The sequence below is a fragment of the Arvicanthis niloticus genome, chromosome X, assembly GCF_011762505.2.
Source record: "Arvicanthis niloticus isolate mArvNil1 chromosome X, mArvNil1.pat.X, whole genome shotgun sequence".
NCBI lineage: Eukaryota > Metazoa > Chordata > Mammalia > Rodentia > Muridae > Arvicanthis > Arvicanthis niloticus.
This window is the reverse complement of record NC_047679.1, coordinates 90,252,071-90,267,050: the sequence shown is the minus strand read 5'-3', so window position 1 is coordinate 90,267,050 and position 14,980 is coordinate 90,252,071. Positions and strand designations below refer to the sequence as shown.

At 35.5% G+C, this 14,980-nt stretch overlaps 1 protein-coding gene across 1 annotated transcript in view; it reads right to left on the bottom strand.

The window, feature by feature from the left end:
* Window positions 1-473: 473 nt before the first annotated feature.
* The window catches only part of Alg13 (ALG13 UDP-N-acetylglucosaminyltransferase subunit), a 57,878-nt gene continuing 43,371 nt past the window's right edge, over window positions 474-14,980 (bottom strand). Inside the window, 5 exon segments of the mRNA XM_076918812.1 lie at window positions 474-1,364; window positions 4,048-4,255; window positions 5,600-5,640; window positions 9,525-9,752; window positions 13,368-13,533. Of these exon segments, the coding sequence (XP_076774927.1) occupies window positions 1,108-1,364; window positions 4,048-4,255; window positions 5,600-5,640; window positions 9,525-9,752; window positions 13,368-13,533 (900 nt within the window). The 3' untranslated portion in view covers window positions 474-1,107.

Here is a 14,980-nt window from a genome sequence, read left to right as displayed (position 1 = left end):
AAACCTTGATAGTGCCTTAAAAATCATAGCAGTGTTAGGAAAGGAAGAAGACAAATGTCTGTACTGTGAGAGAAGGCACTGCATTGAGGTGGGAGTGTACACGGGGCCAGAGACAGGGGAGGACAGAGGGCAAGATGCAAATCACAAGGACCAACAAAAACAAATTACGTTTGAAAATGCCATAAAGAAACTCAATACTTAACCAGGCTAACTAAAATAACTTTTTAATTAAAAAATAAAAAACACTAAAATACAAGCTGAATAGGAACAGTCTCAAGAGAAAAGAACAGGACATACTAAGTACGAACTGCAATGGGGATGATCAAATAACATTTCAAGTGGCCTAACGACGACTCATCACCAATTCAAGCTATAAATTCATTCCTTTGTAACCACCATGTCAGGGGAAACATGCTGAAACAATCAAACATCTGGTACTCGCTTTGTTGCAAAAAGAAAACACCACTCATTTTGGCAATTTTAAATGCTAGTTTTTATTTACTGCAAATTGTGCAAAGGATACTATAATACTGTGCAGTAGGACAGTTATGTAAATCCAGTATTAAACAATCCCATATGGTGGCAAATGTAAAGCAGAATACCATGTGCCTTCAAAACTGGTTAATATCAGACTGCAATTCAGTTCTGACAATTCTTAAAGAAACCTGAAGAACTCTCACTTAATAGAAACAAATACCTAGGGGCACAGGCTCCTTTGGTTGGATTTTCTTTGTCTCTCTAGATTTCTTGAAAAATGGAAAGTAAACTAACTTTAATTGATTAAGATGTATCATAGGAAAATAGTTTGTATGTTTTCCTTTATCAGTTGGCACCATCAGTTAAATACAATTGTAATAAGCTGGATTAAAGCTGCCTCCAATGAACTTGCCCATTATAGGGACTAGTTGTATATTCATTGCAATTTTCTTATTCATAACAAAAGGTAGTATATGTCTTTGTTTTAAAGAAATATTTTACTTCAAAAGTAAAATAATTTTAAAGACACAGTGAACATTCTTCCCAACTAAACCACTTAAGAACTAATATAAGACATTTATGAACCATAACAGTAAAGATGGCAGCGAAAAGTATTTCATGTTGCCAATCTTAATTCTGAGGTGTATAATGAGGTGTGTTAGGTAGAAGCATATAGCCAATTGGCGCAGGATTTATAGCACCATGGATTTGTGCAGAAGCACCATATGCTGCACCAACTGGATGCCACATGGCAATATTGGAGTAATCTGATGCAACAGGAACGTAGGAATCGAAACCCGACAAAGGAGATCCATAGGGATCTGTCATTACTGGATAGTAGACTGTTCCATGAGGGATAGGTACAGCATCAGCAACGGGATAGTTATCTGAAATGAAGAAGAGATGTAGTATATATACTCTATTATAAAATTTCACTAAATCTGAATGAATATTCTTGCAAGGAAAAGTAAATATCATTAATTATAAAAAACACAGCAGAGCATGCCAGCAAGGGTGCTCAATGGGTAGTAGGAGCACTTGCTGCCAACCCTGACATCCCAGTAACCCACGGAGTAGAAGGAGAAAACTGACTCCTTTCTTGGGTTGTCCTTTGAATGCTACACATGAACCATGGTATGCATATGCAGACTCAAACACATTCATATATTCATTCTCATTCACCCCCCCTCTATTTTTTAAAGTTCGCAGAGGCATTTAAGTGCACTTGCTACTCTTCCAGAGGGCCTGGGTCCAATGTCCAACACTACATGGTAGGTAATAACCATTTGTAACTACAGTCAAAAGGATCCACAACGCCCTCTTCTGAACTCCTCAGGCAAAATGCCCATACATGTAAAAATAAATTTTAAAAAAATCTAAGTAACTGCAAGTAGGAACAGTCTAATTCTGGCTTTTTGTTTTTGTTGTTATTTTGATTCAAAGTCTCTCTACATAGTCCTGGCTATGCTGGAACTAGCTCTGTAGACCAGGCTGACCTCAAACTCAGGAATCTAGTCTCCTGAGTTCTGGGATTAAAGAAATGTGCCACCACACCTTCCATGAACATTTTAGATATAAATAAAAAATTGTATCTACAAGGTTAGCAAAAGAGGGTCTAACTTCCAAATTAAAAAAGTTTCAAAAGCATGTGTTTTATACATACAAATAAACCAGGCATGGGTAACATTTGTTTGGTAACTGGAAATCCACTACTTTTACTGAGATAAAAGATCATACAAAAAAACCATATTTAACTCATTGAAAGAGTTTGAAATTACTGGGAAGCTGTTAAGCTCATGATTACAAGCTCAAATTTGTAAAAATTCTAATTTTTATTTCAAATCTAGAATTTTCTTTCATTGTAAATTCAGGGGAAAAACTTGGTTTTTTCTGACACGATAGGCCCACATTCTCATGTGAAAAAAATGTTGGTCAGGCCAACAGTGTTTGTCTATCATTCTTTCAAGGTAAAAAAAAATGTTATGTTAGCAGTTTACTAATAAACTCAATAAAACAAGTACTTTTCCTTAAGTGAATAATCAAACTTACCTATTGTGGTGGCATATACAGCAGGGTTTGCCAAAGAAGGAAGGAAACAGAAGAATCTTGAGCATTCAAGGCAGAAAAATCTCTGTGAGTTCAAGGACAGCCTGGTCTACAAAGTTAGTTCCAGGACAGCCAGGATTTTACACAGTGAAACACTGTCTCAAAACAAATCAAAAAAAATAAAAATAAAAATAAAAATCCTGGGCTTCACATTTAAGAGACTGAAGAGCTAGCTCAGCAGTTAAGAGCAGTGGCTGCTCTATGCTTCTAGGAGCCATGAGTTCTACTCCCAGCAAGCACATGTTGGGTTACAACTTTCTTTCTTTTTTTTTTTTCCAAGACAGGGTTTCTCTGTGTAGCCCTGGCTGTCCTGGAACTCACTCTGTAGACCAGGCTGGCCTCAAACTCAGAAATCCAACTGCCTCTGCCTCCCAAGTGCTGGGATTAAAGGTGTGCGCCACCACTGCCTGGCAGGCTTTGAATGGATCTAATGCCATCTTCTGGTATACATGCAGACATTAATATACGTAAAATACATAAACAAACACTTAAAAAAAAATCAAGCTTCATTTATAGAAGTGTTTTATGACTAGCTCCTGCATTTATCATGAAGAAAACTAAATACAATTAGCAAGAATAAAGACTTGGGTTTATTTGTTTTGTTTTGTTTTGTTTTTTTGAGACAGGGTTTCTCTGTATGCCCTTGTCTGTCCTGGAACTTCCTCTGTTGACCACTCTGGCCTCAATCTCAAGAGATTAGACTTCTTCTGCCTTCCAAGTACTGGAATTACTAGGGTACACCATCACCACTATGTGGTCCAAGTTAGGCCTTTGTTTTAAGGAACCTCTTTGAAACAAACAAAAAATCCACAATCCTGTAGATTGTAGCACTAATAAGTATACTGGTGCATTAACACAGTCTGGGGTCAGTGCCAAGATATGGTACCCTCTCCATCTCTCCCTCCCCCACTTGCTCTCTCCCTCTTCCTGTCCTGCACACACTCACTCAACCCACCTCACGCTTAAGTATCAGATGTAGATGTAAGTTCTTAGTTACTGTTCCAGTGCCATGCATGCCTGCCTGCTGCCAGCTCCCTACCATGATGGTCAACAACTAATACTCTGGAACTGTGAGCAAGCTCCCAGTAAACTCTCTTCTCTAAGTTGCCTTGGTTGTGGTATCTCTTCACAGAAATAGAAAAGTAACTAAGAAAGTCCAAGAATAAGATGGAGCTATAATGTGGTGGCAGAACACTTGCCTAAAATATATGAGGCCCTGTTTTCAATCCCCAGTAGTAAAGAGAAAGAACAAATAAAATCTTTGTAGTGTTTGCAATACTACTGGCCTCCAGCAAGGATCTTTTCAAAGAGCCTCAAGGATCACAAAACATCTATATACTACATTTTCAGAACTCACAGTCTAAATGCATAGGAATTTCTTGAAGTATATCTGAAGACTATAATTATATTATACACAAAAAAATCCAGCTGATGTTTTTGCTGGCAATCTCATTACATACTCACCATTTGTTGATACATCTGCCTGTGTGTCATCTGTTCTCGCTACATCAGTATACACTTGAACACTCTGGTCTACGGGGGTTTGCTCAGTACAATCTGTGTAACTCTCTCCATTAAGCTGCTGCTGCTGCTGCTGTTGTTGTTGCTGCTGCTGCTGCTGCTGCACATATGGCATATAGACCATGGAATGCCAGTAGTTGTGATGATAGCACTGGAGCAAGAAAGGTAACAAGTAAAAACTTGCAAATCCGTATTGTTACCCATTCTTAAAGGTAGGGTAATTCCTAGCTTAAAGAAAGCACGTGTCAATTCTTGGGTGTTATAACATCTGATACATACAAAGTTGTTTATAACTAGAACTTTAAGATCTCTGCACCATTTACAGTTCATATTTATACCTTAGGGATGCATTTAGAAAATCGTATTAAGGAAATCAAACACATAAAAAGACTTGTATTCAAACATGTCAATTGTAGCACTAATTTTTACAAACACATCATTAATAGCATTATTTTTAAAGTAAAAGCTATTAAAAACTTATGTATTCAAAACCATAGAGCTGTGAAAACTGTTATGTATACATGGTAGAATACTACACAAGCAAAAAAGCTATGTCTTTATAAAATATTTAAAGACAAAAAGGTGGACTGGAGAGGTAGCTCAACAGTTAAGAGCACTGTCTACTCTTCCAGGGGTCCTGAGTTCAATTTCAAGCAACCACATGGTGGCTCACAACTACCTTTAACAGGATCCAATGTCCTTTTCTGGCAATCACATGTACATACAGAAAGAGCACTCATATGCATAAAATACATAAATAAATAAATCCTTAAAAAAAATAAAGACAAGAAAGTTTTCTGCTCATGTCTAAGGCTTCAGAGAAATTATTGGCAAGGTACTACTTAAGCCATTTCCAAGAGACCAATAGTTTAATATTCATCTGCATCATTCTTTGTCAGGAAATATGCTCTCTGATTATAGTTTATATTAGTTGCAAATGGGAGTATATTTAAAGGGGAAAAATGATAGCATTTCTACAAAGCAAAACACCTATCAGTGGTATCAAGTTGTTTGCTGATATATCATCAATGTATCAAGATGTATACCTATATCTCTCAAACTCGGAAAAATTTGGCAAGAATCCAAAGTTGGTGGTTTAAAAAGTTATTTAAATATCTTTGTCACGTCTGATTAATTTCACATAAAATCCAGAAATTTCCATAAACTACTAAGTAAACAATAATCCACTCATTCTGAGTATGTAACACTGAAGGGCTGGTATATAATGTTAAGTATAAAGCCTAACCTAATATATATGAAATTGTGCTATTTAGAAGGCAGCCCCCATTCTCTTTAACACTATTTTATAGTAACACAAAGTGAATCATGCTAAAGTGAAAACTGACCAACATAATCTTGAGAGATCTCTTAAGAGTAACAAGACCTTTTAGACATTCATAGTAGTCTTGGCTTTTAAACTTCAGGAGTCTTGATTTCTCAAAACATATTATCATTTGAATAGAATTTATCAAAATAGTTTTATTATTATCCCTACCTGCAATCCCAGATTGAAATAGTACTGCAAAACTTTTGTATCTAAAACAAAAAAATAAATTTTACAAGATTGACATAAGCAATTTGAATTATCACTTAAAAGCTATATAGACATAGCCATCTCATACACTACCACTACTCTCAAGTGTCTTAAAGGATAACTTTTCACTTGGCATAGCTATGATCACCTAACACAAACTTCATTTCTTTAGTATTTTAGATTTTACTAGGATTTCATTCTGTTACTAAGCTTAGAAAAGACATTTTCTTGCTTGTTTCAAGATGGAAATTTCACTACAACCATACCTCAGATTCTAGCACTATTCCATAGTACAAAGCTCTACTAATGCCGAGAAAGGGATGCCCACTGAGAAAGCAGGCACAATATGGAACAACTCAACGTGTTGTGATTTCTCTTACCACATTCCCACCAAAACTCCACAGAAGAAGGGGACAGTAAACAAGGCAAGTGAAAATGAGTTAAAGCCTAAGATGAGAAAACTTCTCTAAGTATAGAACTCAACTCAAAGAGTTCACAAATTAACCAAAACTAGCTGGACAGAAGAGGAACTATTCATGGCATTCTCGTTTTATTTGTGTTATTTTAATGTTTGGAATGAACCCCAAGGCCTTGAAAAAACTAAATGAGAATTCTACCACTGAGCAAACTCCTCAGATCCGTTCTCAGTATTTTAATTGCATCTATAAGTGTATTTAACTGACTGTGACTGACCTGGGTACATGCATATTTTTATTATTACTATATCCCAAGTACCACTAACAGATGAATTTCTGGAGATGGTCTCTTGTAAGTCTCAGACTCCCTATGGAAATACACTATTTTTGCCATTTTGTAAGAATCACATTGTATTTTAATATATAGAGTTATAAAGTCAGATGTTCAAGCTAAAGAATGAGAAAAGCAGGAGCAAAATTTTTGGTACACACAAACATCAACACAAAAAGCTGCATGTCAATTTGTTTATGACATATCATTGACAGTCAAAAGGCAGAAACAACTAAAACCTCCATCAATTGATAAATAGTAAATGTGGCACAAACATACAGCAATTACTCAACTATAAACAGAGTGAAGTATTGGTACTTTTACAAGAAGGATGAACCTTAAAGACATGTTATTACTCACAAAGGCCAAGATCTGGAACCCACCTAAATATCTATTGATAGATGAATGAATAAAGAAAAAGCATATATACACAATAGTTTTATTCAGCCATAAAAAATAAAATCATGACATCTATTGGAAAATAGATGGCACTACAGATCATATGTAAAATAAGCCAGACTCAGACAAACATTTTCATTCATATGGAGAATCTACTTGTTTTTAAGAAGTTATTTTTGCCGAGCAGTGGTGGTGCTCGGCTTTGGTCCCAGCACTTGGAAGGCAGAGGCAAGTGGATTTCTGAGTTCAAGGCCAGCTATTCTATGGGGGAACGAAAAACAAGTCTCAATTGTGTAGAAAAGGATAGAAGGAAGAAAGAACTTGAGGGGGTGAATATGTTCAAAAAATATTTTATGAAATTCTCAAATAACTTATAAAACATTTTTTTTTAAAAACTAGGACAAACTGGAATATTCAACTAAGTAGCAACATAAAAAAAGCACCACTAATTTAAAAACCATTGATGAACTCAAACACTTATGTCCAGTTTAAGAAGCATTCTACATGTTACACGCTGTATTGGCTACATTTCTTATAAATATCCAAAGCAGGTAAACTAATGCATGGTAGAAAACAAAAGAGCAGACCAATGATGATACCTAAGAGAAAATGTGGATGGGCCAAGGAAAAGACAAGAAGGTGACATAAATAAACTAAAATATCTTCCATGCAGGCATGAAGAAATAAATCCAAGCCCCAGAACTCATGTAAAAAGTAATGGGCATGGTGGTGCACACCTCTCACCTTAGCACTGGAAAAACTGGGGTAGAAACTGGGTTAGCTACCCAGATGGTAACTTGTTAAGTTCTTGGCCAAAGAGTTTCCATCTCAAGGAGAAAAAAAAGAATGTCTGAGGAACCATACTAAGGTTGTTCTCTGGCCTGCACATACACAAATATGCACATGCAGAAAAAAAATGAGCTTTTTTAACAAAAAACTTTAAATAAAAAACAAGTATGCAACAATGATAATGTTTTATAGTTTAATTGGTAAAGGGTTACATAGGTAACATTTGATTTTCTGTTGTAATCAGAATCATTACACATATTAACAAATTGTGTAATCTTTCAATACATGAATACATTGTACAATAATTAAATCACTGTATAGTAATAAAATATGCTTAAATAAGCATATTCACCATTATATTCATCATTTCCTTTTGGTGAGAACATTTAAAAATTTTTTTAGTTAATATATAATATATACATCCTACTGTACAAGTTTAACACCAAAACATAGCCTTCTTATATAATTCTGTACCTAATAAACAATTTTCCCTCACATACCCTTTTATACTCTTCTCAACCTGTAAAAATTACAATCCTATTCTGTATTTCTATGAGATAAGAAGCATGTTTTCACACGTCACAAATAAGTTGAGACATGGAGTATATGTATTTCTGTGGCTGGCTTATTTTACCAAATATTATGTATGTCCTCTAGATTCATACACAAAGGACAGGGGTTTGTCTTTTATGTAGGTAAATAGTATTCCACTGTGTATATACTCATATTTATTATCCATTATAGTTGAGGAGATTTACTAATATATACAATTTACCTTTAAAGCCATCAAAAACAAGGTGACTTAATTTCTAGTCAGAAGGATAAAAGAAACAATGAGCAAATATATGATAAAACGATACGGTTGAACATTGAACAACATAATCTTCCTGGCAATTATCAGTTTTTTTAAAAAAAAAAAATCAACAATGTTTATCTGAGTATCTTCACAATAAGCTGGTAGAAAAGTAGAAAATCTGCATTGTGATGAATGAATACTACTTGGGCACAAAAGATTGACAGAATAAAGGAATCAGGATTTAGATATTAGGTTAAATTAGATAGAAACAACAACAATACTTACAAAATATGAAACCAAGAAGAGGAATAAATGTTTGTGTTGACTGGTGAAAGACAAGAGTGAAAAGAACAGGAATTTCATTAGAGATCTTTAAGTTTGAAAGTTTAAAAAGCTAAGTGAAAATGCCTAGTAAGTCACCAAAATTTCCAAGCAGTGCTAAGTAGATTTAGAATAGACTACAAAGACATACTATATGGAAAAAAGATCAAAAGACTTGGAGAAAATCTAGGTGACTAGTTCATGGGCTGGAAAGAACTCAGAAAAAAACAACAACTCAAAAAAAAAAAAAAACCCCACAAAAAAACCAAGAAACAAAGTATAAGCAAGCTGCTACCAACCTACAATTAAAATTCTCTTTGAGTAATACAGCCAAACTCAGGGGCAACAAAGAACTTCCAATGGAAAAAAAAATCACTGCTGATTGTTTAAGAAAGCAAGAATACAAGGTTGATATCCAAAGCAGACCAGATGAATATAAGCTTTTTCCATATCCCCAAAATTCAGTTGGGTATACCAAGTATCAAATAAGTTAACACTTTAAGAATTCATGACATAGAAGAAAACGTTTAATATCAACTCCCATTTTAAATAAAATACTTGAGAAAAAACAAAGCTACTCATTTATAAATTTCTTTCAGCAAAGATATGTAGTTACAAAAAAGAGGACAAGAGGAAGTCATGATTCAACCCACCTATCTACTAGTCATCTATGGAGAAGATACTTGTAGTTGTTCCTTGTTAGTCACCTCCAATTATATTCTCAAATCACTCTCATTTGGTTTTCTGTACCCATCAACCATCCGGAAAATATTAGAGACTCAAAAGCCATCTCGTAACTAAGTAACCTGAACCAAATCTCAAAAATAACACTACCTTGGGGAAGATCACTTCCACTCGGATCATAGGAATAAGGTGGTGGTGGTGGTGGAAGAGGGAATCCCGAAGCATCTCCTGCTTCAAGGGGAGTGGCAGGAGGAGGAGGCAGTGGAGGAGGCAGTGGTAATGGTGCTGCCACTGGTGTTGCCACTGGTACTGGTACTGGTACTGGTACTGGTGCTGCTCCTGCTTCTGCTCCTCCTGCTGCTGTAGGCTGAAGATAGGCTGCAACAGTAGAAATAGGAAAATTATTAGGAAAAAGATGGCAATAATTAACAAAGAAATAAAACATAAAATAGCAATGTATAGCTGTTGTCCCTTATAAAGCAGTAGCTGACCTGCTTTTTTTAACCCCCAGTATAATCACAGAACATTGAATAGGTTGACTTAAAAACAAACACTTGGAGGTTACCCAATGCAAATTTAAAGATGTTTCCAGCAACCTATCACTCTTGGTCAAAGCATAAGACATAGACATCAAGAAGCAAAATTAAACACAGTAGAGATTTTAGCAACCTTACACATTCTCCTGGCGGCCTCAGAAGAATGTAAGGAACTTAGGGATTTCCAATTCTAAGGAGACACTGAATCTAAAAACTGGGCTAGATACAATATTTCATCCCTGTAATGTCTATATTCATTACTTTAAAATTATCCATCTGGGAGTTTTAGTTTTAATACAAAATTAAAATATAATTTTTTGCATATTAAACCAACTCATGGCAGGTAGGAATCAAAACAAGCAAAGAGAAAGAGATGGTATCCTACTATCACCTTCAAGAGTACTTTATAAAGTTCAAACATTTTTTTCCAGTATACTACTGCCAAATACAATTTGAAAAAAATTACTTGATGAACAGTGTTTGCCTACATGTGTGTCTGTGTACCACATGCATACCTAGTGCCCTCAAAGGCCAGAAGAGCATCACATCTCCTTGGAGTTAACAAATGGTTGTGAACCATCATGTGTGTGCTGGGAATCAACCCCAGGTCCACTGGAAGAGCAATGAGTGAGTGCCCATAACCACTGCCATCTCTCTAGATGCCCATTAAAAAACGCTTTTTGATGGTACAAATATTCTCTATGCTGTTGAGTTCAGTAGCTATTAATCACATGTGGCTTTTTGAACATCTGGCATGCTGCTACTGACTGAAGAACTAACGTTTTATTTAATGGCAACTAATCCAAATTATCACATGGAGATTATCATCATTACACACTTCACTATATACCTCTAGATAATTCTTCAAGAACGGTTCATGAGAAAAAATATTGAGTCTAACATGCTATCCATTATGCTTAAAAATCTCTCTAGTGGATTAGAAAATCTTGATTCGTAGGTCCTTTGAGTATTTTTTTTTTTTTAACATTTGTTTGTTTTGTAGGGAGAGAGAGTAGGCTAGCATGGCATAACATGTGTTGAGATCAGGGAACAATTTTCTACCATAACTCTCTTCCACCATGTGGTTACCTGGGATTGAACTCAGGTCATCAGCCTGAGCAAGAAGTATTTTAAGAGCTGAACCATCTTGCTAGCTTTGTTTGTATACTGTAAATTTCATTTCATATTCTTCCTAACGTATTGCTGTCAAAGTTTGGTTAAAATATTCCCTTATAGTTCATATAAATTCTCAAGAAAACATTGTTTTTTCTTTGAAGTCCAGAATATCTGAATGTCGAATATTCTGGGTTGATATTCTCATCTCCGTAAGATGCTATTATGCGTGTCTCAAAGTTCTCATGTTTTTTAGTTTCAATAAAGTTTTCCAAATTATACATTTAATATTTGTTTCGTCACCTTCAGGGATTTCTATGAGGATTTGATCTCTTTTACCTATCTGCACCCTGTCACTTTTTAATCATTCTCTTCCATTTTTAAAGTATAGGTTCCTTTCTTGTGTGCTCATCCGTCTTGAAGCACTTGTGTACTGTGTGCACCTACCTAGGCTCTTCATACTTTTCATTATTGAAATGATCTCCTTCTGAATTGACATTTCACATGACTTTTTCTAATTCTACCTTGTCACTAAAATCTTGTGGTATTGTATTAGTGTCTTTGACTCATTTTTAAATAGTTTGGTACACTTTTTACATTTGTTTTATTTAGTAGGTACATTTTTGACATGCATTTACTATCTGGAAGGGTAGTCTGACATTTTCTTTTGAGATAACCAGTATAGAACATTCATCCTCAATGTTTTACTTATGTTCACATTTAGGTGAATTTCTCTTCATAAAATTGAGAATGAGGTAAGGTATAAGGCAGCTTTCCCAATTCTCTAGAGTTCCCTCTCATTTTGTGCAGGATTCAAAAACATGATTTTTATACAATTCACTGTTTCTATTCTCAGCTCCTTTCTGAACCCCATCTTTTTCCCTATCCTAATCAGTTTTACTCCCAGCTGTTTTCTTTACTGAGAAATACTATCCTGAAAGGGAATTCTAGTGGGTCCATTCTGTGGGTTCTTAGAAGCTAAATTGCTCTCAATCCTTTCTATCAAATTGCCACATGCATTTCACTTAGTAAGACATCAAACCTTTTCCCAGGACTCTGAACTGACCATTCCAACTTCTAAGTAAACTTTTTTTGTGGGGGAGAGGGGAAGCTGTTTTTCGACAGGGTTTCTCTGCCTAGCCCTGGCAGACCTGACTCTCACTCTGTAGACCAACTAGGCTGACCTTGAACTCAAGAGACCCACCTGCCTCTACCCACTGCCCAGTGCTGCTGCTAAAAAGGCGTATGGCACCATTAATGTCTTTTTTGTTGTTTGGTGGTGTTGGGTGCGTTTTTGTTTGTTTTTTGAAACTGGGTTCCTCAGTATAGCACTGGCTGTCCCGAACTCTCTGTTGACAAAGCCAGCCTTGAACTCAAGAGATCCACCAGTCTCTCCAGTGTTGGAAATAAATGTGTGTCCACCATGCCTGGCCCATAGTGAATTCTTACTGGCTTTTTTAGGACTTTGTAATGATAATCAGATCACCTAGTTTTGTTGCAGGCACTCTATGGTTCTGGATTTTATTTTTTTCATTTTTGGGGATGGGGGCTGGAGGGGGGAGACCCAGATGGAAAAGCTACGCTATTACAACCAGTTTCCTAAAACTCTAAAACTTTAAATCATATTACTTCATTAAAATTCAGCAACTACTCCATAAATAGGTAATATTTGTTTGCATTCCAAGTTCATAGTAACTTGTGTCTATAACTTGTTCAAAACCACACAGCTCATAAGCAGTATAAAGCCAGGGCTATATATATTGCAGATTTCTTAAAGTTTACTAAAGCTTACTATTTATTATGCCATACACAGGACAGAGAGTTAGTACATGGGTTTGATCTTTATAACTAACGTTTGGGAAATTTACTATTTCTATGTCAATCCTTTAAGTGATGAAGTATGTAATTAATGGGGCTAGCAAGATGGTTCAGTGGGTACAAGAAATTGCTGTACAAAGCTTAGTGACATGGTCTGAACCCTGAAATTCACATAAAAGCGGAAAGAATCAACTCCATAGTTTTCCTCAAGCCTCAGTTCATCACCTCTACCCCATATACACATTAAGAAAAAGATTTACAAAATAACTCAAAGTTGTAGGAATACTACAAGATCTCTATCCATTGAGTAGCAAATGACAGGTGTAAAATCTTATCAGAGCCCTATTTCAAAAACAGTAACAAATCAGAATTTAAGCTAACTCTCAGATTCCTTAGTGATGTAACAACAATTTTAAGAAAAATTGACATACCTATTCCTTTAAATTACAATTCCACCTAGTATCTAGTATGTACATACTCGTAAGTAGAAAAAGGTTTCCAACGTAAATCAACATTAATAACCCACCTGAAGTGTCTTGTGCAGCTGGAGGCACAAAGACAGGTTGTGCGGCACTCTGTGAGGAAACATCAGAGGGACTAATAGGTTGATTATCTCCTGCGCAATTAGACATAACTGGAACCGGAACATGGCTGGCCCAAGAAACTGAAATTGCTGCAGAATTTTCTAACACCTATAAGTGGAAGAATGATTAGAATTCTTCAGTTTGGTTTCTCAGACTGCATTTGTTTCTTCCCCTTAACCTAACTTCAAGAAATTATTATTTCTCTGTAAATAAAACACTGAGAAGTCAATCTTCATGCAAACCATATATAAAGTTATGGCTTTTGCAGATCTTCGACTATATTGAGAGCTATGATTCTTTCTATAAATACATTGATTAATGTCAAAACCATAAAGCCTTCAAGTTGTGTGTGATGGAAACTTTCCCTCCAACTCCTATTCTTTGTCTACTTGCTGTGTTCCTAAAATGGTAACTTCTCAGCCTTGACAGCTTTGTAATACAGATTCATTTCCACTTATACATATATTTACCCACAAAATATTTAAGTAGAAAAGATGCTTTTCAATTTCAGACAAGAATCTAAATTTTAGGCTAGAGCAAGGAAGTAGGCTTCAGACATGAAAATGACCTTGGGCTAGGATAGGGAAGTAGGCTCAGATACTTTGGTCATCCTGATAAGCCCTTAGAAACAGTGATCATGGGAGTGTTCACTTAACTGGGTTTAATGCCTTGCTTTTTCTTTTACTATTTGTGTTTATTGTTTTGCTTGTTCCTTGACTATTTGCATCTATTGTATTGCTAGGCCCTTAACCTAGAACTGACCTTATTACATGCATGTAATCAAAATGGTATAAAAGCATAAAGGAAGAGGGAGTATAGAATAGGGGGTTCTAGGGAGGGGAAATGGGGAAAGGGGATGACGTCTGTACTGTAAATAAATAAAATATCCAATAAAAGAAAAAAGAAAAGATCTGTTTGTATTTAAGTGTAACTGAATGAAGCCTTTTTTTATTATTAAGGGGCAAAATTCTTCAAGAGAACATAGAACTTTCTCAGGGCATATGTTATATACAAATGTGTGTAAATATAATAACAAGACAAATACCAAACTAACAAATAGAAAGACTCTTAAACACCGTCGTCACTAGAAGTTTTCATGTCTGACTACTACAGTATCACTCTTACCCAGTCCAATCACCTAAAATGACAAAGTCATCAAATCCTACTAGACTCTGCTTAAATCTTTACATTGCTTGACCTCTTGGGAAAGGGCCATATTCATTACTCCCAAAAATGTTCTCATCCCAAAGTATCAATACTTTTCCTCTTTCCTCAACTGCTCCTTCTTATTTTCAAAATGTGATGATCTACTGGCTGTATTGTAAATGCTGGTCTCATACGCTTTCCTTTTCAAGTACCTTTATAAATGTCAACTCCCAATTCATGTTTCAGTAAACAAGAGACCTGGAAAGTAATTTACTAATGACTGATTTATAACAAGTTCACAACAGATCACAAAGTAGTGTCTGAAACAGGTACTTAATTGATTTGAAAAAATAAATGTATTAATCACTGTGCCAGGTAACAGAATGCACAGTATAATACTTAGTGAAAT